The sequence below is a fragment of the Sinohyriopsis cumingii genome, chromosome 17 (assembly GCF_028554795.1).
Source record: "Sinohyriopsis cumingii isolate HCF-2022 chromosome 17, ASM2855479v2, whole genome shotgun sequence".
Classification (NCBI taxonomy): Eukaryota; Metazoa; Mollusca; class Bivalvia; order Unionida; family Unionidae; genus Sinohyriopsis; species Sinohyriopsis cumingii.
This window is the reverse complement of record NC_142977.1, coordinates 41,057,525-41,081,902: the sequence shown is the minus strand read 5'-3', so window position 1 is coordinate 41,081,902 and position 24,378 is coordinate 41,057,525. Positions and strand designations below refer to the sequence as shown.

Here is a 24,378-nt window from a genome sequence, read left to right as displayed (position 1 = left end):
TTCTCCACTAATTGTTTATTCTCCACAAACTGTGATGGAAAAGACAGAGCTGTTCTGACTCGAGGAACGAACTTTTTATTGATATATATAATGCTACATTCTAAATATACATCTATAAAGCCTTTATTATTATTGTTATTATATATATATATATATATATATATATATATATATATATATATATATATATATATATATATATATATATATATATATATATATGAGTGCTTTTTCTCTACAAATAAAAATTACCGTGGAGATAATTCTTATAGACAACACAAATGGTAACATTGGCTTAAAAGTGTCTTTTAAATGTACAAAATATAAAACGTTTGTAAGATAATTTTTTTAAACATCATTGAAAAAAGAGTTCATAGAAAATTTTCAAATTATCTTAAAAAGCAAATAATCTTTGTTGCAAATAATATTATGAATAAAACAAGCGTAATAAAATTTCGAATTAAACATTTGGAACAAAAGACATGTACATCCATTAATTTTGGATATCGGCCTATATATCATATCAAGATCACAACGAAATTGTTTAAGTGTACACTATTATAAAATATACACCCCTCTTTCTCATTTCTATCATGCAAACGTTTTGCATGATTGCAGAATTTTGTTAGCATTCCGTTATCAAGGTTTCAAAGATTTTCATATCCTTTTCTGGTGACGGGAAAATATAATGACACCGTGTATATATGCAAGGGAAAATCTATTTCATAGAAATGACGATATTCTTTTGGTTGACTTGAAATACAAAAATTATACGATGTCTGTCATATTCAAAGCCTGATGAGCCGTGTCGTTTTCTGGTCACCTGGTGATCAAAACAGAGATTTGGTTCACACTTCAACTAATGAACTTTCACTCCCTTTCAAAGATGGAATCCTTATACGTGTTCTGTTATATTGTGCTCTACGTACTAAACACAAATGTCAACTATAGCAAATTTTGTTCTATCTTGTACATCGTTCTTTTTTTCTTTCTTTAATATCTTGAAACTATATTGTACTAGCTTTTACTTATATTAGCGTTTTTAATAGAAAACCAGTACATGAATTGTTATCTTTTATCAATGTGATTAACGAATACACCTTCTCAGTGATCATGATATAACTGATCATTTATCGCATGCAAGCTTTGATCTTGTACCGATAACGTATCGTATTTTATGTTTGTTTTTTTGTTATATTTTATTTTCAAGGATGCGTTAGTATATCGAGAGATTCTAATATTATGACAGAGAATGGGCAAGAAATTGTGAAGTCGTCAATGGTAGTATTTCGCCTGAAAGTGCTTAAAACATTACACAACGGCATGCGGGACTCCCCGCGAAACGTTTGTGGTTATTTTTAACATTTATTTTAGATAAAGACATTAATCATTAATTCTTTTTGACAGAACTCACGCCACGCGAAAGCGCTCCACCAACGCACCCACCATTTCATTCAACAGAAGCAACATTAATCATCATTTTATGTTTGCGTCGTTTGATCGTTTTCCGTTTCCCAATATGCAAAGTGTCATTGGATCCAAAAGGATTTGTGATAGGTTCACACTTATATTGTTGTGATACCAGATCTTCTTTGATGAAAACTAGGTCTTCAGCAAAACATGAATGTTGGGGATTTGCCCTTATTATACCGTGGCACTTATAGCCTTTGCTTTCCAAAAATAATTTTACTGCCTCAGCTCTTTCCTTCCCCCTCCCATACATCTCCAAGCACTCAGCCGTCACACTTTTGATGTCAAGATCACCAAAAGGGATCGTTTCCAAAATCTGAAGCTCGTTCCCTTCAACATCCAGTCCAAAGTAATCGATTGATGTTCTATTTATTGCCAGCATGATAGAGTAGAGTGGAAAGCATGGAACTTCGTAGTAAGGCTTTAGGTCAAACTTGTGTTCTTGAACCCACTGTTTGTCTTCCATCTTTTCTATCGTTCTACTCATATCACTTGCTGCATTCAACATGAGCTAAAAACGAAGAAGAAACATCTTTGAAAAGAAAGAAAGCTACCTTTTTCGTACTTGGTCTTTTGTCTGTCCCCTTATATGACAGTAGGTGAGACAGATGTAGTAGAATGGCGACTTGGAGCGACTACTTCCAGCTACAGTAGATTAATTGTTGCGTGTGTCTATTATATCCATTTTTATGACATTGTTTGCATGTACCTTAAGAAATTTGGGGCTATTATTTGTTCTTACTCTGATGGTCAATATAAATAATGTATTTTAAACAAAATGAAATCTCACATTTGCTCTGGGACATTTATTTATTTTCTCCAAATGTAAGATTTGATGGTTCAACTAGATTAACTTTTATAATGTCTTGTACAGAATTTTGAACGTTTGAAGACCATCGTGGAAAGAACAATCTACCTGCATGATATATCCGAAATATATATATGCACATTGTGTGATATGGTAAGCTATGTATACACCAGTTATAGGTACAATATTTATTGAGGAGCCTATGATAAGTCGCTGCAGTCTAATACATCATTTAAGCGATAATACAATTTCACTCTTTCGACGCCAAAATGGTATCATATGTTTAAGCTATGTTACTCTCGATAACAAACTGCAAAGGAATTTATAAAAAAGCTTTCATAACTGCTTAGTTCTTTCCCTCCAGTTAGCAACATAATGACTAAAGCTAGTTGTCCTCATTATTTGCTGTCGCTGGATGTTAAAAGTATACAGTAGGATTTCTAGTCTTCTAACTCTTTCACGAGGCATAAACCAGTTTCTCAATGCCAGAACTACCTGGCATGTAGTACAAATGTACTATACTGAGGACTGATGTACTAATCGTTTCAATTTTTTAATTCGTACAATTGTGTGCATTTCCTATCAAATGTGTTTTTGTTGAATTATTCTTAAATATGTCTGAGCATGTAATTCCTTATGGTACTGCAAACTGAAACTACTCAGTGGTAATCACGGGGACGGGGATATACACTGTTAAATCAACCCTCTCAATGGTAATTAAGGGAACATATACCGCAAAATGCAATCCCTCATTAGAAATTAAGGGTACATTTATATTGGATTTGGGATTCACTGGCCGTCAGTCAAAGCAATGCAACAGCTGTAATATAGAAAAAGCAACTTCTGAAATGCATCACATCTCCGATACATTATCCTGTTAATGAAAGCAAATTGACAGAAAACAAATTACCTTGCCGTGGTTCTTTGTATTTAAATAGACGTTTGGCTTTGATAACCTTCGGTGTCACTTGAAAAACCTCTGATTTTACAATCTAATTTTCATTCATAGAAATAAATTTACGTCATTCTGTTGTCTATAAATAACAAATGAAATCAGCTTACTGATTGTACTATTACCTGTAATTACATACTACATATTATCATATAATTACATATTACATATTACTTGTAATTGCAATTTAAGCATGTTAAACATCTTAATTTATTTCAACAAAGTACCAACCCTATCTTGTTTGTATTGGTAACCATTATTTGCAGGTCAATTATTTTGGTATTCATCGGATCCGGTTGAACTATGTGCAACCGTCCAGAACGTTATCATTTGTTCCAATCTATCGAAAAATGCCTTTCACGTTTGGTCTGACCTGTCTTCATCATTACTTAATTAAAACAAAGTTTTTTTCAAAAGGACTAAGCGACAAACACAACTAGAATCGTACACCGATCATGTAAAATAAGTACAATTAGCTTGTAAACTTCAGACAACTAATCAGTCTAATCAAAATAAAATCCACATACATCTCCATTCAAAATTACGTGCATAACAACTGATTAAGAATTGTTCCACAATTCTTTTACTCAAACTCGGTTGATCACTTTACGTCGAAATTTTCAATGTTTACAATCGTCATGGCGACATCTAAGTTAATCATATTTTCCCGTTGCTCCGTAAACAGCTTACACTTAAGAATAACATTTCTGAACATATTCTTCAACTATATAATAATAACTATATTTTACTAATCTTAGATTATGGATGCACCATTTTGGACAACTGCTTTAAAATCACAAGGTTGCGAATATTAGATGTCCGAACAATTCTTAAAAACTAAACTATTCACATCATTTTCTGAAATGTTTTGTAGTTACCTAAGTTACCATTTTGTGAACGTGTTGTACTGTAAGAAAGCTGCATGACGTACATGGTGGTCATGTCCTGTCACTGTAATAATACATGACGGTGACATTGGTTCCTATTTCGATTAATCTCTGGCTATATTGTTTCGAATTGAAATTAGTAATGTACTTTTATTTTAAATTCACAACCTTGCAAAATTAAATTCTAACTCTTTCATAATGATACCCGACTTAATGTTTTGGCTTATCATAAGAATGTATTGTGCTCTTCTTTTACTGTTTAAAATTTTGTCTTCACCATGTACAATGCTTTCTTACCATTTAATCAGTTTCATGTAGGCTTGCAAGTTTGAACTTATATATATATATACAAATGATTTAAGTATGCATTTTAATGATGTCCATATGTACAAATACCTCTTAATATAATTGTTTAAGACTTTAATATCATCTATCAGTATTAGTATCCTAGTAAGTGGTAGAGGTATTCAACAGTCACAAGAAATCGTTAATTTTACACTGAAGTAATATCTGAGAAGAAATTATTGAAATATCTATACGTATACATAATAACATAAAGCGAATTCATGCAGTGTATGTCATTCTATTAATATTATGTATGTTTTACATAAATTGGACCCGTGTGTCCGCTCAAATTCCCAGCACAAATGACCCATTTTTCAACAAGATACTTGTAATTGAAGCACCTTTCAAACAAACTAAATATATCATTTGAAATTCTTTGTTTGGTCTTAAGCATCACGGAATATCTTACTAAAAATATATGTGGAATGAAACGTGACACGGATTTTAAAAAAATATAGGTCAGTAGAAGACAAAATACTTTTGGAACCCATTCCAAGTGTAGTCTTTAATTATTACAAAGTACCTGTAATATATGAGCTACTATATGCATATCTGCACGGGATTTAAGACACAGAGATTATATAGTATAACCTTTGGCAATTATCTTGTCAGGAAGAGAACAAAAAAATCTACTGAAAGAATAAGCAAGAGCCAGACTAAATCAAATAATAATTATTTCCGTCGAAATGTTTTTGATAGATTTTGAACTTTAATACTGGAGACAACACAATGTTTTATAGCAAACACGTGCTTCACACATAAATATATAGATAGATTAACAGAGGAAGAAAGAGAGAATCATATTTTCTGCACATTCGAGGCGATCTTACCACAACTGGAAAAGGATGTGTGCTGAGGCAGGCGTTTATATGGAATGCTTTCCGGTTTAAACTTTTCAGCTTTTGGAAGTTTTCAGGGTTTGGCTCTACAAGTAAACCAGTCCATCCACGTGACTTCTCAAAGAACAGTGACGTCGACGCATGTTCTCCAAGCCAGGCATCAGCTTCGACAAAAAATCCCCTTTCCTTGAAATAAAACAAATGTCTTGAATATAAAATATACGTAATAGTCAAATATGGCGAGAATCTTAAAAACTTTAAATATTTCATTTTTACAATATTATTTGAAGATTAAAAATCGGTTTCTGAGGTAAATTTTCTGAAATAATATTGCCTGAAATGTGCCGTTTGAAGTAATACAGATATATATTGCCCAAGTTACTAACAGCATTATTTGCCTTGACTAACGCTCCTTTGCTGTTGTGCATAAAGTCATTTTAGAACGTGCCGACTGGCCCTACTGTATTTGTGGACTAATTGCACGTTTATTTCAAGCGAAAACATACGGATGTTGTACATTATAGAGTAACATCTTTTCATCAGGAACAGAGCAACGGCTAATGCCTTGTTTTCTTTTAATTTCTAAACTAAGAAAAACACAGAAAAATACAGATCTAACTGGTTATAGTTTCTGAAGAGCTTCTAAGTAGGCCAAAATGTTCATCGTATTCGTTTTCCAAGAATAATATAAGCGACCAAATCATCACAAATCCTTCTAAAGTTGGAAAATGTATGTAGGCATATCATATAGGCAATCAATGGAGAGAGAGAGAGAGAGGGATGGAGTATTGAAAGATACTGGCACCAGGTACAGAAATTTGAACTGAAAACACATCTTCGTTAAACCTTAGCTTGTAGATTTATTATGATGAAGAAATAAGAGCAGCATAATCAAGTACAGCAGGCCAAAATATTTTGTTATTATATCAGAGGGTACATTTAATGGGGGTCGGATCTCAGAATTCAAAGAAGTTCAGGTTAGTGTCAAAATATTTTGTTATTATATCAGAGGGTACATTTAATGGGGGTCGGATCTCAGAATTCAAAGAAGTTCAGGTTAGTGTCAAAATATTTTGTTATTATATCAGAGGGTACATTTAATGGGGGTCGGATCTCAGAATTCAAAGAAGTTCAGGTTAGTGTCAAAATATTTTGTTATTATATCAGAGGGTACATTTAATGGGGGTCGGATCTCAGAATTCAAAGAAGTTCAGGTTAGTGTCAAAATATTTTGTTATTATATCACAGGGTACATTTAATGGGGGTCGGATCTCAGAATTCAAAGAAGTTCAGGTTAGTGTCAAAATATTATTGTCCATAATTGTGACTGAAACTATGGATGTAGCATACTTATTTTCTGAGTGTGTCATTTATAATTTAACAGTTAGAAAATACGCTGAGATTGCTTTTCTGGTTTTGATTACACATTATTCTTTTTAATTCTTTCCAATAATAATCATCATTATTTTCTGTAGGATGATATACATACCAGGGACAGTAACAACAGCGATGTTTGATGCGCATAACACTTTTCAACGCAATTATTTCGTAAAGGATGCAATCGAAAATTACAATAATAGTGAATCTGGATTTTTCAGGTATGGAATGTTTCTTAAAATTGTTAAAAGGAAACGTAATTGCTTGACCTTTAAAACTGTGTAATAATAACGCATATCAGATTTGAGTGTTAGCTGTTAATTTCAAGATAAATAGTATAATCATTTCCCTTTTATGAGGTCAAATTAGCCAATTCTATCAACATATCATTTGATCTTAGGTAGCACGCAGTTTTCTTGCTTGAGTCTCTTTGCATAGCGCCATAATATCTATATGTGTCTTCCCTAGCGAATGATTGTCGATCCACTATATTCGTCGTTGATATCGGACTAAGTGGCTCAACAACCATTGGCTAGATAATATGACCTAACCTTAGCATTATCACAACAGAATAATTGACGAGTCACGAGGTTACTTATTTATAAAGAGTAATGGATGTTGTGCTCCTGGTTTATATTTCTAATCGGAGATCTTATCTGAAATTACACAACTTTGATCCAAAATCATGGGTGAGAGTGGAATATTAGTTAAAAAGTACTTTGGACACCGATTGGGAATCAAGAGTAGTACCCAGAATTTCCAATATGCACAAAAGGTCAGATTAATATTACGTGACGGTTTAGAAACAACCACATAAAAAAGTAATCCATTCATCAATATTGGAATTAGACACATTTAATATTCTGCAATTGAAACAATATATTTTGAGAGTTTATTGACTTACGACGATGCATATTATTTATTAAAACTATTGCAAGATGTTTAAGATATAAGATTTCTACTTATCATCTTACACAAGTATTTGTGTATTCACTTCATTTAAACTTTATGAATAGAATTAATGATAGCATATGCCAACCTGCTTAGAGTAATCTCCATATATCATTATTTAACCGAAGATTATCGCCACGTTTTAAAAGGACGTTACGTGAAATTCGTGTATATGCATAAGTTTTTGAAAAGATATTAAGAACATAAAATTACATAGAATCATTGAATAGATGTTTACGTACATGTTGAGAGTTACTAATAATAACATTATTAGTGAATATGTTGATAAGTTTCGAGCTGTTTCCCACTGGACGAGTTTAGGTCAGGTGGGTATTTAAAATAATGAAAATATTTCCCATTGAATGAGCTAGATTGGACTATAATAGGATTTTGGGACTATTGTGAATTATTCAAAGGAGCTCTGGATAACACCATTCTGACACATCAGGACTGTTGGAAGAGCAGTTTATTCACGGATCTGAAATTTATATGGAATATTGTATTCTTTAGATAGATAAATTAATGGCTAATGGTGTGCTTTTTCTGTTACTTGTGACCATAGCGTCGTCACATTGTAGAATAGCAGTCAACGTTTCATTTTCACTTTTCAACCTTTGCTCAGATATCTAAATGAAAATGGAATACCAGACTTATCGTAATTATGCAATACGCAGACAATCCTGCGTTTGTGGCAGCATAGACGTATCCATCTTTAATTGAAGAAATCAAGATTAATTATAGTTTAAAGTTCTCAGTGATATTCCTAACACTTTTTCTCGAAGCTCTCCCATTTCAACACAATTCCTTTAAAACAGAAATATTTACTTATTTCCTGTGACAATTAATTTATTTGTTTTGAATCTTAATACGTACACATAACTGATCTGTATCGACCAATATAAGTGCATTCTGTCAGTAATCGTTTTTCACCTTTTAGCAATAATGTTATATGAACCACTTGCATTACTCTAACATTGTCAATCCAATGTAAACTAATCGAGTTAGCCTTATACTTTCGTTCTTCATTCCAGTTCAAATCAAATCGTCGGCTAATTTTGTTGCGCATTTATTCTTTCCTCAAATTCTTCTATTTACACTGTTATATATCAATTTAAATATGTCCTATGAGAGAGAGTTAGCATTTCTTTTGTCTCAAGCTTGTATTCATTTCATTGTAGTATTTAAGCCCTGGCTGCTGCTGGACAATTCTCACTATTTGTTTTTTACGTTTTAACTTCATTTATATGTAAAGATTCAGATATATGTATCAAATTACCTATTTATCGTTATTCGTCAATGTACTTAATAGTTAAGACACAGTATAAAAAAGTTGAACTCTGGAAATTATCCGTTACTTTTGTATTTAAGTATACGAAGTATCACGCTAATTCCACCTCAATTCTCAATCATCAGAAACAGCATAGTATGTTCAAGGCTCAAGTTCTGAAATAGTGAGAGGGGTGATGTTGAAAATAATGTTAATTTATGTACAAACATTTCTTATATTTATTCGCGTAAGAATTCGTTAAACTTTCAACTTTAATATTTAAGCAATTTTTAGACTAGACATTATGATTTTGCTGCTTTTTTATTTTAAACGTTATCTCATCAAACAAATACATACCATTGGTCAATGTTTACAATGAACAGATTTGTATACTCATGCCATCCAGATTTTTCTTTTGAATTCAGCCTTACCTTAGTTCAACATTGTTTACATCTCATCCATCCATCTTTTCTTTTCGATAATATATGTTGAAAGCTTTCTTCATTATACTTTTTTCAAATTAATTTGATAATTTTCCACAATGATTCGTCATCGCTAGGAATTATCTTTGCGTCCAGAATCATTTTGCTTGATATATTTATAGCGGCGAAAAGTCTTTTCTTTTGACTTCTTTAGGAACTTTAGAGTCAATTATTAACTTTTGTAGTAATCCTTAGTGCTGAGTATTGCCTATTAGTAACTTGAATTGCCAAATAGTCTATATTAGAGACTAGTTAGTGCCTATTGGTTATTTTAGCACATATTAGTTATTTACATCATTATTCTTAATTAAATACGGACTTAAACAGTGTCCCTCTTGCCCTCACTCTTTAAGTGGTAAATGGAATTTTTCAGAACTTGTTAAAAGCAAACATCCTAACGAGATAAATACAACACATTAGAAACAGTAACGCTCACAGCAGAGGAAAGAAAACAAAGTTATAAACACTAATAAATGAGTACTATCAAAAGCTGATAAATATTGCAAAGAAAACATAGCTACACCAGACAGAAAAACAACATGAGAGAAAGCACTCAACTTGTTATCAATGAATGAAACATAAAGAGACTATTATTGGACACTTTATATTTGTCCGCTAGAACAAGTTTTTTTAAACATTGAGCGTACGGATTATGTTACAGGATAAATAGTTAGAAGACATGGAAGAGGGCCTCAAACCAACGGTGAGCGGGCAAGATAAGAAAATCGAAGAAATCAAGTTCAATTAGAAAGAAAATCAAGCGGAAGATTAAACAATAAGTTATTTTCTACACTGTTCATATCTAACTTTTTGTTACATTTTCGTATCGGTCACATCATACACAACTTAAAAACACATCCAAGTGCACAAAATGTAAAACAGGAATGTAAAAGTTTAGAGCACCCTGGATACAAACAATATAGCAACTAGTGTACCACTGAAATGTTATATTATTGTACTTTGCAGTGTCCTAGTATTTATAAAGCTTCTTCAGCAAGACTTAACAAATAATTTATAAAACTTAACAAATAATTTCATTAACAAAGTTATAAATGAAATGTGAGAAGAACGTACAGTATTATGAACTGAACCCAAAATAATCCTGAAAAAGTTATATTTAAGTCCAAAGACTTAAAAGTACAAATTTCGAAACCGGAAATTACTGATTCGCAAAGCGCTTGACGTTGCCAAATGGAGTTGTTCAGAACTCCTTTGTATAATTCTTTACAATTCTCAAATAATATTATAATTCAATGAACACTTTTGGTTTCCACTGAATAATCCAAGCATATGTTTTGCCTCTTAGATAATATCTAACTACTACATAAAATACGTCTGCAGACATGATGTTACAAGATGAACACAAGAAAGAAAAGTAACATAACTCAACAGTCCGAGCTACTTGTATATAGGGGAGAAAGCTAAAACAGGCAAAATTTCACTACTACCTACGTGACAAATCGCAAACTTCCAAATTCGTAGAATAACTCGCATGATTTAAACCATCCTATGAGAATTAACTTGTCTCCTAATATACCACCTGATCAATCTGTAGAATGGGAAATAAGGCCGAATCTTGTAAATATATTTACTAATAATTATATTTGTTATTATTAACTGTCATGAAGTATGTAAGCGTTTATTTATAGATGCTATGCAATTTTACGTTCATTAATATGTTGAAAAAGACCATATGCACCTTCCCCAAAATCAGCTATAGATAATAACTACAATTTCAGTCATAAGTAAAATAAAATACAATAATTAAATAAAATCATATACCTGGAGTTAGTATATATAGTATAGCGGATCACTGTCACCTCACCTCTGTCTGCGTGGGTTCGAGTCTAGGATTCGACCAATGTGGGTATGTGATAAAGTTTGCCAGGAGCTTCTCGTGGGTCAGTGGTTCTTCCCGGGGTTTTCCCGGGGTTTTCCCGGGTTCTTCCTCCACCATTAATACTGGCCGCCATGCATTGCGTATCGTGTGCTGTAAAATGGCGTTAAACCCCACAATAACAACAAATATATATATATATATATATATATATATATATATATATATATATATATATATATATATATATATACTAGGACAGAATTTTTGAGTAAATATATTAAGATTGAAATTTTCTCTAAATTGTATCAAAAGTAAGTTTTCATTAACTTATATTGAAAGAAATTTTCCAGTAAAGTATAATGAGAATAATTTTATCTATTTGTGTAATACAACTGTATGCTATTCTATAAATTGCGCGCTTTACGAGCAGGTGCAGAAATCCATAAAATACATTTCGCTTGTATCTAAAGGACAGCGATTTAGATTTGTGGGAAGATGCTGAACAGGCAAAGTATTAAATCAATAATGGATGAGTTATGCAGATGATTAACACGGTTTCCCTGGGAAAGGTCGAAATCCTTGTTCAGACAGGACTGAACGCAACCAAAAGCTGTGTATAAATAGAGAAGCAGACTTACGCAGAATCAGTTCGTTCCACCCCTCATAACAGCTCTGTCTTTTTCTTACAGGTAAGAATCGTCTCTGTTCGCAAACTTCTTTATATTTTAACGGTAAAAGTTCATATTTTTCCAACATTTTTGTGCGTTCTTTCTATTTTATCTTTATAATATAATGAATGTTTAATTGTATTTATGGAATGTATTTTTGTAAAAGATGAATTTGCTACCAACTTCACGTTTAGATTTAATTTGAAAATAAAAGAGTCTTTAAGTAATAATGAGTATAGTTTAGTAACCTATTCCAAATTAGTTTTCTATTTTAAATTTAGTACAATACATTTCTTCAAAATGATTGTTGTATTAATCGCAACTATTGAATTTTATACTCATTGGATATCATGAAGTAAATCGAGATTCAACAATCTGTATTAGATTTTAAAAGGCGGAAATGATACAAGTGTATGAAGTTGGTAAGCTCGAGGGAAAAGTGTAATCTTATATGTATTTCGTGTAGGTTAATTATAAAGGCTTCATAGATGTATCCTTAAAAATGTAGTGTTGTGTGTATATATATATATATATATATATATATATATATATATATATATATATATATATATATATATATATATATCAATTATCTAAATAAAAAGTTCGTTCCTCGAGTCATAATAGCTTTTCCATACAGCTTTTCCGTACTTCATTCCCCAAGACGTAGCCGTATTTACACCGTTATAGGTGACTCCCTTGTTAGAGAGCCTGAACTCCTTCTTCTCTCTCTCTCTCTCTCCCTCTCTCTCTCTCTCTCTCTCTCTCTCTCTCTCATTTATTAACTTATGAGTTATCCCTTCTCATAGCAAGAGATGAGGAGAAGGTTATGATACAAACCCTATCATAACAGTTGGTGGAGAATAAACAATTAGTGGAGAATATCGTGAATAAGGGTGTCACGCCGCATAATTATGATCTACGGAACAGACTCGAAAGGAAACTCTTGCGAGCATCAGACTTCACACCGCCCAGATATGTTACATCAACTCCATAACATATTCAAAAGATAAATCCCTGATTTCCACAACTTCGCTCCTATTGGATGGTGCAGCATCCATCTGCACATCGCCAGTGGCAATCTACCCATCACTGACAACCTTGCAGGCCATTTCAACAAGTTCAACAGGTACCTTGTCCACACCTAGGTCAGCATCTGTGATTCAGCTTCATTTTGACCACGGTTCAACTGACCTAACGTCCAGTCTAACATCAAGTATCCAGCGCCAAATTGATTTGACCACAGCAACGTTCTAAAGCTCCAGCCACTTACAGACAACGTTTCCGACAATCTCACCAGTGCTTGTAACTCCGAAAATTATCTTTTCACGGCAAACCCACTGAACATTACACAAACTTGGCCTGCTGTGTCGGAAACTAGAACGGTTACGGTTCAGCCGTCTAATTCAGTGCATGTAACTCTAACTCCGCCAGAACAATTTTCTAGGAGTGCTAATATTTTTGGAAATAATCAATTCTCGCAAACAGGTATGTCTTCTGCTATCAAATCAGATGTGTTTTTTTATTGGTGACCAGTCTCAGAATCCTGTTAAATGGTTAAATCATTTTGTACAATGGGCTAAGTTTATGAATTCGCAGAAGCTGTGGTTTTGAATGCTTTTCCTTTTCATCTACAGCTCATGCTAAAATCTGGTACGATACCTTACCAGATACTATTGCAAACAATTGGCACATTCTAGTCATAGCTTTTAAATCTAGATTTCACAATGACGATGTCATTTTAGATCTTTCAATTTTGCAAACTCAGCAATAGTCTTCCGAATCAGTTATGGACTATCTAAGTCGCTTTTGCCAATCGCAACTAACAAAAATATCCCAGCTCAAGTTTTATTAGCAGGGGCAAGATTGAAACCTTCCGTATAAAGGATCGTAATGAACAAAACTTCAACAAACATGGTATACTTACGCCAAGCAGCAGTTCTTGCAGAAACTTCCATTGTCACTACTGATAACACTGACCTGTCTGCCCTTAGCACAATTTTAGATGACGTAAAACAACTCAAAAATGAAGTTAAGGTTGCAAACTCAAAACAAAACCGGTATATCAATTCGTGCTCTCAAACACATGCACATATTAATGCCACTAAACAGCAATAAATACCAATTTTCAAGCACAGCCACCAGCATTTCCAAACAATTATACTGGTCGTAACTACTCACGTACGCGCTACAGCCACAACCACAAAGTCGTCCTCCCACTCCTTGTTTTGGGTGTGGCGGACAATGTATGTCACATTCAGTCCATCGCGCTCACAATGTATAGAGTCACTTTTGTCACAAAATAGGTCACTTTTCGCGTGTGTCCATGACAACCCGAAAACAATAGGAATGCACATCTCACGAGAGGATACAAACCTGTCGTGAGTATGATCAACACCACAAATTACGTTAGTCACACCTATTCACAAAAACCTAGTTCCGATTTTTGCTAGAGACAACCTAACATATGCATTAGCAGACACAGGCGCGACTATTTCGGCCGTTAATTTAAATTTCCTTCATCGTCCAGGCTTAAATTCACATCAGTTTCAAAACTCACATATTACCCACATTGTATGAGCCGGAGGTGAACTTCAGGGTGTTTCGAATCTAGAGCAACTTAATTTGAAAATAGCAGGCATACCCTTCTCTCATTCATTCTATGTTGCACCTGCTTTACATCATTCGGTAATTTTGGGTATAGATATGTTGACTAAATACAGAGCTTTCGTGAATATAGATACACAAACGCTCTGATTGCTAGACGGTGCAGTAACAATAAATTTAATTCATGATCAAACTGGTCTAGTACGCAAGATGAAATTGGAGATCATTCAGATTAACTCAATATGCACAATCGCAGTACGTATCAATAAGATGCTTAAAGGAACATCTGTTTTACTTGAACCGTATTATAACATGCCAAACTCTATCATTCTTCCAGCTAGAACAATTTTGACAGTTGCCAAAAAGAACTTTTTACAATATGTTAACACTACTCCAATGGCTATGAATGTACGTGCCAATACCGTATTAGCATGTGTCGACGTACTACACCCACAAACAATATTTGCCATCAGTAAGGTCAGTCTTGAGAGGAATGACACACCAAACCTCATGAATACACAATCTAGTCAACCACAAGAACCAATTAATTTTCATTTACACTTTTCAGATTTGAAAGAAAACCAAAAACAGGAACTTCGCTCATTTTTAAATCAAGATAGGGATGTTCTTGATGTTAACTTAGACGAATAGGATAGTACTCCCGTATTCACCCACCGAATAGAAACAGGTGATTCCATGCCGATTCGTTATCAACCTTACCGTGCGGCACCGCACATCAATGAGGAAATTGATAAACAGGTTGAGGAATTAATAGAACATCAATTGATTGAACCCAGTTCATCAGTTATGCATTTCCAGTCGTACTGGTCAAAAATAAAAATGGTAACTATCGTTTTGCTATTGACTATAGGAAACTTAATCAGGTGACACAAACGATGACCTTCCCTCTTCCACGATTAGAAGATGCCACCGATGCAGTTGGACAAACTCAACCATGTCGTTTCAGTTCTTTAGATTTGAATTCATTATTTTAGCAAATTATATTGGACACACACACGAAACACAAGAGCTCTTTAATAACATCACATGGTCTTTACCAATGGAATGTAATGACGTATGGACTTAGAAATGCATATGCCACTTATTGTTCTTTTAAGTCGTGTTCTTAGGGTATACCATGGTCAACATGTCTTGCACACATTGATGACATTATCATTGTTTCCAATTCATTTGAAGACCGCCTGAAACATCTCGAACTCATCTTTGATCGTTTACGTCAAGGCACTTGACACTCAAGCCTTCAACATGTGTATTTGCAGCATCTGAGGTTGTGTATCTTGGTCATAAGTTCTCAATAAAAGGAATCAAAGTAGATGAATCTAAAATAAATACAGTTGCACAATTTTCTGTTTCTAAAACACAGAAAGATGTTAAGAGTTTTCTAGGTTTGTGCAAATATTACATGAAATGTGCTCACGGTTATTTTACGATAGCGACACCAGTAAATAAATTGTTGAAAAAAGACAGTTCACTCTTTTGCACAGATAAGTGTCAAAAAGCATTTGAAACTATTGCGACAGCTCTGACCCGAGCGTCTATTTTGGCTTATCCTGATTTTAACAAACCATTTAGGTTCACATGTGATGCTTTCGGCACCACTCTAGGGTATATTTTGTCTCAAATAGGGACAGATGACAAGTAACATGTTATTGCTTATGATGACAGCTTCTAACAGACGCTGAAAAGCATTGGTCAGTTACTGAACAAGAATGTTTAGTTGTTTTGGAAGGTATCAGGACATATCATGTTTACCTATCACATCATAAATTTACTGTCATTACATATCACAAAGCACTAGTCTGGCTTACGAGAGTTAAACACACTTCAAATAGATTAATTCGTTGGTCACTTCGTTTGCAAGAATACGATTTCGATATCGTATTCACTCCAGAGCATAAAAATACAAATGCTGATGCACGTTCATGTCGACACTACGAACAAACTGATAACACCCACATTGAAACGGAGAAATCTCCGATTACATATACACACAGACTACTAAATCAGAGCCAGCTGTTCATTCTATAGAAAAATAATTAACAGAAATTACATTATGCTACACAAATGAAGATATGCAAATCCTATCTGCAGTACAAACTAATGATAGCACATTCAGTGATCATTCTTCAGAACTACCAGATATCACCCAATATCAGCGAGAGTGCCTTGATTTTAAGGACAGGTATGATTACTTAGAGCAAGGAATATTACCAGAAAATACTCGTCGCGTAAAGCCTATTCCGTATGAAGCAATTCAGTATGAACTTGTCAATGGCGTCTTACATCATTGATTACAGCCTCGAGCAAAAAACAAAAATTCCTCAGGTCAACTCATAAAACAAGTTGCTCATACAACAAATTTGAAAATCGATGTCCTTCTGTCTTTTCACGATTAGAAAGCAGGCGGTTGTGATTTCGGTGTCAAAAAAAATATCACGCTATCAAACAAAAATACTATTGGCCTAAAATGTATTAAAATGTGCATGACTACATTACATCATGCTCTCAATGTCAAATCATTAAACGGGACGCAAATGTTCGAAAGGCCCCATTGCACCCATTGCCTCCGAAAGATATATTTTCTTGGTGGCACATTGATATTTTGTGCATGCCAAAAGGTAAGAAAGGTTACCAGTATACCTTATTGGTGACAGACAATTTATCACTTTGGTGTGAAGATTTTCCCTTGCGTAATCAGACAGCAACGGAAATCACCAGTGTTTTGTACAACAAAATCTTCAAACGTTGTGATGTACCACAAACACTTGTCAGTGATCGTGGACGAAATTCTATGTCTCAAATTGTCATAGCACATTGTGAACTATTTGAAGCAACACGTCACCATATCAGTTCATATCACCCTCAAACCAACGCTGCGTGTGAACGTTTGAATAGCACAATTATATAATTGTTAAGAGCCTACTGTAGTAAACACCAAGATGATTGGCCTTCGCTATTGCCCAGCATGATGGTGGCATTCCAAATGAGCCCAGTAGTTAACTCAACTGGCTACTCACCTTATTACATAGTCTTTGGGAAAGAAATGACTTTACCTTTAGATATGTCTCTTACACCAATAGAGACTGTCCAGAAACAAACACAACCATACATAGATCAATTAATTCAAAGATTAACAGCGATTGGTCGAAACTCGAGAGTACTTCTATTAGAGAAAGCGATGATTGAAAATGAAGAAAATATACGTCAACAATATCAGAAATAAGAATTTATTGCCACTCAAATGCTGGAATCTCAACAAATTAGGCATGGATTAGAGAAATTACAGTTAACAACAGCGGAATTGGCAGCAGGCAAGTTACCTGCTTTACTGATTTCACCTCATGTTTAGCGGAATCAATCAATCAAATCTAGACCATTATATCTACCGATTATTCGGGTTAATCAATAACGCCGAAAGATCCACGTTACTATTATCAATTTGGGTCATTAATAGCGACACGTAAGGATTACAACCTAGATATTGCGCAACAGATTCCAATTTCGTCTAGACACCGACCATTCGAGACGTATCGAATTCAATCATTTCCGGTCCAAATTAACGCATCATCAACACACGTTACACAATTACTTGATTTACCCGACATAATGCTTGTATCTGATGACCATCAATTTTGCACAACACTAACGTTATCAACCCTAAATCAATGTACCGGTAAGAACTTTTCTCACTGTAATATCCGTCCCACACTTAAATCCTTGAACGTATCAATAGTCAATTTCTGGATGATAAGGATAATACCCATCAGACCTGTAACTTCCGTTTAATGACAAACCGCGTCGTACCACATATTCTCGACATCTCCTCAAATCAAATATTAGTTTACCTCATGGACGAAATAATACTCGATCGAAGTCACGTTATTAAAGGTTGTCGTTTTCGTATTATGAATATTCCGTGTCACTGCGCAATCGTTAACACGTCTATGACATATGACGGACATATCACTACTTGTTCCGACAATTCGACAGAAATTACTCAGCTTCACCCAATTAACTTGGCACTTCTACAACCATTTCTCAGTTCTACGTATTTTAGCAGCCATCTTGGGTAACACCTCTTTTGACAATGCCGAGACTATTACTTTACCTGAATTCAAACTATATGAGCACCAAATGTCACAATTTTTCGCTACAGAAAAGGAGATTAATATAAGTCTTAAGAAAGTAGCCGCACGTGCTAAAAGCGATCAAAGATTCTTTTCGTCTTTAGCTGAAACAATGTTGAGTGGTGAAATCACAATTGACAGCAAGTCTTGGTTTGATTCCCTACATATTATGACTATAATTAGTTCTCCTTGTCTATTCTTAACACCTTGGAAATTGTTTGGCTCATATGGCGTTTTAGAACATTGTCGACTGCACTGTTACTTGCAAAAGCGACAAAAGCCCTATCTACAGTTCACTTCCAGTATACCATTGCCCCGACGAGTTCTCCTCCTGACTGGCTTACTACTGCTTCGGATGTACTCACTTGGGATCATTTGATCTTTTCAGTTTCAATCATGACATTTACAATTGCCCTTGTCCAAGTTTATAAAAGGATTTCACAATCCAATGCGCGAACTAAACTTCGTCTTGAAATTACTACGGGAGTTCAATGCGTAATAGTTGGTATTCTTCAGCTTATCCTATGTTCTTGATATTGGAATCTTACTGCACCATCAATGATTGATAAACTTTATGTCACGGGTTATCTTCGACCATGATTACATGTCAGATGGACAGGTTTTAAGCTCACCAACGTAAAAAGTAACTCTGAGCTAACCATGCCAACATTGCTTAGTATTGATCTTGTATCCACATACAAACTTCGTTCAATTTTTAGCCAGCCCTGTTGTGCTAACGTTATTTGGACACACCAAGAAAATAATTAGGTCACACATTATATATGTTGTCTTTTTGTCGAAACTAGCACTGTAACACTGAACATATCCCCTGAGAGATCGTGAGGTGGGAGACTTTCTAAAGCAATACATTATTAACACGGATCAGCTATGGCAACGGGTGAAGGATGGAAGAGTCAATCACATTAATTTTCGGTACGAACAAGAATATTGTTCTGCGATCCCCTGTACTCGAAAAAGTGGTTGACCTTGTTATAGGCGCTTCAGAATCCGCGGTGGAGAGGATCTTTTCTCCGTATGGATAAATTTGACATCGGTGTAGCTAGGCATTTATTTTTATCGATTGACAAAGTCAAGACATTATTTAATAATCAAAATTCCTTTTTTCACGTTGTCAATATTGCATCTTACCTCTTATTCACTGAGAAAACATTAGCACAATTACTAACGGGTATTGTGCCATCTTCTGCTATGATTCCGAGCTTTCTAGGTTTTTTCATCAACTTTAACCCATGCTTACACTGGACTGGCCAAATTATATATTCATGCCGCTAAATTACCCCTTTCATTGTTACAGAACCCACAAATTCCTTATCACAAATTCAAAATGTTATAACGAGATGCCCGTCATCTGGAAGAATATTTGGCTAAGCCACTCCTGCGCAAAACACAAATGCACAGTAAAATAATAAAGATGTTAAGTGTTTCTGTTATTAAAGTACCACACATAAAATTACCTTGATCCGTAGGATGTCTACGACGACAACCGTCTAGAATCCTCATGTTATGGCGATAATCGTCTAACAAGACTAGTCGTAAATGTAGATAACGTAGAATTTTATTGAAAAATTTTGAAACTTTTTTTTGGTCATTGTATCCTTTCAATCTTTATTGCCATGCCTTTTTCCTTGTAATTTTGAAAAAAAAATTATATGTCGTGAAGTGTTCTTTTCATTCTATTTTTATCTGAATTTTACTAAATATTTTGCAATGCACATTTTATTGTATTTGTTTTCTTTTCTGGGGGTTGTATTATACTGAGTATTTTCCAGTTTTCTCATTGTAATTTGTGAACTTCACTAAATGTCTGGCAATGTTTTTTAATTGTATATTTGAATTTTACCGACTGTTTCAATTATTATTGTATTTTTGATCTTTCACCTTTATGAATGTAATTTTTTTTTCCTCTATCAAGCCTCGATGATTTAATTTGGAAAGAAAAGATTCTTTAAGTAATAATGAGTCATGTTTAGCAACCTATTCCAAATTAGTTTTCTATTTTAAATTTAGTAAAATACATTTCTTCAAAATGATTGTTGCAATATATATATATATATATATATATATATATATATATATATATATGTATATATATATATATATATATATATATATTATTTAAATAAAAAAGTTCGTTCCTCGAGTCAGAACAGCTCCGTCTTTTACTTATAGCGATTCCGTACCTCATTCCCCAAGATGTAGCCGTATTTACACCATTATGGGTGACACCCTTGCTAGAGAGCCCGAATTCCTTCTCTCTCTCTCTCACTCTCTCTCTCTCTCTCTCTCTCTCTCTCTCTCTCTCTCTCTCTCTCTCCATGGACAAAGTCATTTATTAACTTATGAGTATTCACTTCTCATAGCAAGAGATGAGAAGAAGCTTATGATACAAAAACTATCATAACACACACACACGCACACAGACATATATATATATATATATATATATATATATATATATATATATATATATATATATATATATATATATATATATATATATATGATAGTATTTTTTGCAATAAAACTATTAATTCAGCCTACTATTATCAAGCATTCTTCCAGGCATAATCACTTTCCGTTCTTATTTGATTAATATTATTTCCTTTCAAAAGCTCTTCAAATAATTATATGCACTTACCCATTTATTGTAGAATAGTATTAGAGACTTCCTTGCGCTTATTATCAGTTTTGGGCAATACTGTAAAGGGAACAATGTTACAGCGTACACAAAGCCGCAAAGCGGAGAAGCAGAGCCCGCTGAAGAAAAGTGAAGAGGAACTACAGAGCGCATAAAAAATGAATTTTCAGTTGGATATTTATCTTTTGTATCAGACTACTTTTTTTACATGTGTGTAGACTTGTCCGTAACATATGGGTACACGTTTTGGGAATTGATGCGAGTTTATCGCAATATTTTTAAATCGCAAAGACATAATAGAATTTTACATCTCAATCTAAGCCATATAAATATATTTAATTTTCACATAAGAAAAGACATATATTCACGTAATTTCAAGAATGAGAACTTTTAGATTAACATATTAATAAAATCTCTCAGCCATAAGTAAAGTTTCTATTGACATGCTCTCTCTCTCTCTCTCTCTCTCTCTCTCTCTCTCTCTCTTGTAGTGAAAAAATTAATTGAGTAGTGCTAAATAAAAAAGCGAGAGAACGAAATAAAGAAGAAAGAAATGGACTGCATGCTTTTCAGTTTTAAAAAAAAACGAGTACAAATATAAGGGACATCGTTCCCACGCGTTTCCACAGCACAACATTCCTGGAAACCATGCTCAACAAGTATAATAAAATGGCATATTCTTCAGTAACATTTAACCAATAAAAATACTTTACAAAATGTAGTTGGCAAAGCAAAAGCATCGAGTCTTTCACTTGAATATGGTGGTCACCAGTAATGTTAACCCTGCCATCAGTAGTCTGTACGGTAACTAACACGGCATGCCGAGTAAGTTGAAATAATAATTAACAGCATAATCACAGTAATGTAATCAATACAAACAATGGTGTATTACGTTACGAAAACTAACGAATTGTTGCAAAGAAATAAACTCACCTTAGAATTTAGAAGGCTGTCCACATAGCTGGACTGTCCGCAGGAGTAATCCTTCTTCATGGGATTTGTAAAAGCGTACGGTTTTTCCGATGGGAATTCAATGTAATATTTCCTGATTAGCTCAATCAGCCTTGGATCTTTCATCGATGCTTTCTCTTGGACCAGCAGACGTAGTTTTCCCGTCACATTTAACATTTGGAATTCGGCCCATTTGTACGAAGGGATAAAATCGAGTAGAGGCTTGCTCCGGGTTCTGATGTTGGAGACCAAACTACGCACGTGGTCTAACAATCGTTTCTTGTTGAGTAATATGGTGAAAGATGTGTCCTTACTTCTAGTCAGGAGGTACATAATTAAAATCAACACAACAGCCAAAACAATCAAGATGCTCAGGAAACATCTGTAGCTCTTTAAAATATTCATGAATCTGTTTCCAGTCTGGAGGAAGGTTTACACAAATATATGTTGGTGACAGGGAATAACATAGACTAAAGAACAAGGATGCACAATTGAAAGCATATGGTAAGTGCAACTTGCACATATGCTGCAGGGCTTTAAATGTTACCAAGTGCAAGTTAATTGAACGGGTCCAAGATAAGATATGACCCATTGATGACATCTTACCCGTTGCTAACCAAGCTTTATCGCCCCACCAAACATATTTGAACAGAATAATTATATAACCGGCGTTGTGTATACTTGCACAATGATTGTTCTAGGTCTGTTTTCTTGGGCAGTCTAGATGTGCAAATGACAAATTTATACTTCAAAATGAACGATAATGTACACATGAAGTGCTTGATGTTTGCCTTGCATCCGCTAAAGTTTTGTTTGTTTTACCTTTAGTGATCATTCAGTATTTAATGGTTAAATCAGTAAGGATGTAAAATATCTTAAAATGAATATAAATTCTTTCCTAAATAAAGATAAAAGTTAAATTAAAAGAGCATGTTACTGTTTCGTAATATTTAAGTCAGAGGATAGAGCTCGGGGATGAAATATTAGCTCCAAGAATATGCCAAATAAAAGATATAATTATGCCATGCATCGTGGTACAGATAATCAGCTTGGTGGGAATGATCGCATTGTCGCACATTTGGATTAAATTTGTTCTCCTTAATGATCACTTTTTTCTTTACGCCGATTTTATGAAGTAGTACAAAGAAGAGAATATGTGAAACAAATGAAAATGAAAAAGATTTTGACTTTGAAACATTCTGATTCCTAGCCTAGTCAGCTGGTGTTTGTAATGTGGAAGACGCTGTTCAATGAGTTTATGAACCTAACAAGCACATTAGACGGGTGATACATTATATCAGGGTCACAAACAGGCATTTGATAAATTATGTTAGAATCTCAAACAGTACAATTAGGTCTGTAATTCCAAATGGTCTTGAGAATGTTTGTTCATTAGGCATGAAACTATTTTGATAGTTTATTATCTGGTCTTCGTCACACATACTGCCTTTATAGTGTAACACACATACTGCCTTTATAGTGTAACACACATGCTGCCTTTATAGTGTAGCACACATACTGCCTTTATAGTGTAACACACATGCTGCCTTTATAGTGTAACACACATACTGCCTTTATAGTGTAACACACATGCTGCCTTTATAGTGTAACACACATACTGCCTTTATAGTGTAACACACATACTGCCTTTATAGTGTAACACACATACCGCCTTTATAGTTTAACACACATACTGTTTTATAGTATAAAGTGCTTGTCTTTATTTCTTTATTATTCTCACTGACATTTTTTCTCACAAATTCGCCCCTGTCGAAAATATAATGCATATGTTTCTTTTCTTTTAATTTATTTTATTATTTCAATTTTTTTCTATCTTCATCCAAGTGAAAACTTTGTTCATTGTAAAGTCAACTCATAACTCTTTTCTTATTTTCATACATAGTTATATAATTATTTATGTACAGTTTCCATTGTTTCCTTTGTTTTCTTTTTCTCTTTATTCTTCTTCTTCTTCTTCTTCTTATTATTATTATTATTATTATTATTATTATTATTATTATTATTTATTATTATTATTATTATTATTATTATTATTAAAGGACAGTTACATAAATCATGTTTCAAAGATGCCATATCCGATACCATTATGCGTTGTTGCTCATTGGT

At 33.9% G+C, this 24,378-nt stretch overlaps 1 protein-coding gene across 1 annotated transcript; it reads right to left on the bottom strand.

The window, feature by feature from the left end:
- Positions 1–233: 233 nt before the first annotated feature.
- On the bottom strand, positions 234–22,744 carry LOC149778482 (uncharacterized). Its single transcript, XM_089938479.1, has 3 exons — positions 22,234–22,744; positions 5,293–5,487; positions 234–1,981 (listed from the first exon to the last, which is right to left on the bottom strand). Exons 1-3 carry the CDS (start codon positions 22,654–22,656, stop codon positions 1,451–1,453), a joined length of 1,149 nt encoding a protein of 382 aa, XP_089794605.1. The 5' UTR covers positions 22,657–22,744; the 3' UTR covers positions 234–1,450.
- Between the last annotated feature and the right edge of the window lie 1,634 nt (positions 22,745–24,378).

Coding starts and splice junctions, on each gene's coding strand:
- LOC149778482 (XM_089938479.1), bottom strand. CDS start 22,656: ATGAATATTTTAAAGAGCTACAGATGTTTCCTGAGCATCTTGATTGTT. Junction 5,488..22,233: donor ACAGCCTTCTAAATTCTAAG/GTGAGTTTATTT, acceptor TTTTATTTCAAG/GAAAGGGGATTTTTTGTCGA. Junction 1,982..5,292: donor CACATCCTTTTCCAGTTGTG/GTAAGATCGCCT, acceptor CTTCGTTTTTAG/CTCATGTTGAATGCAGCAAG.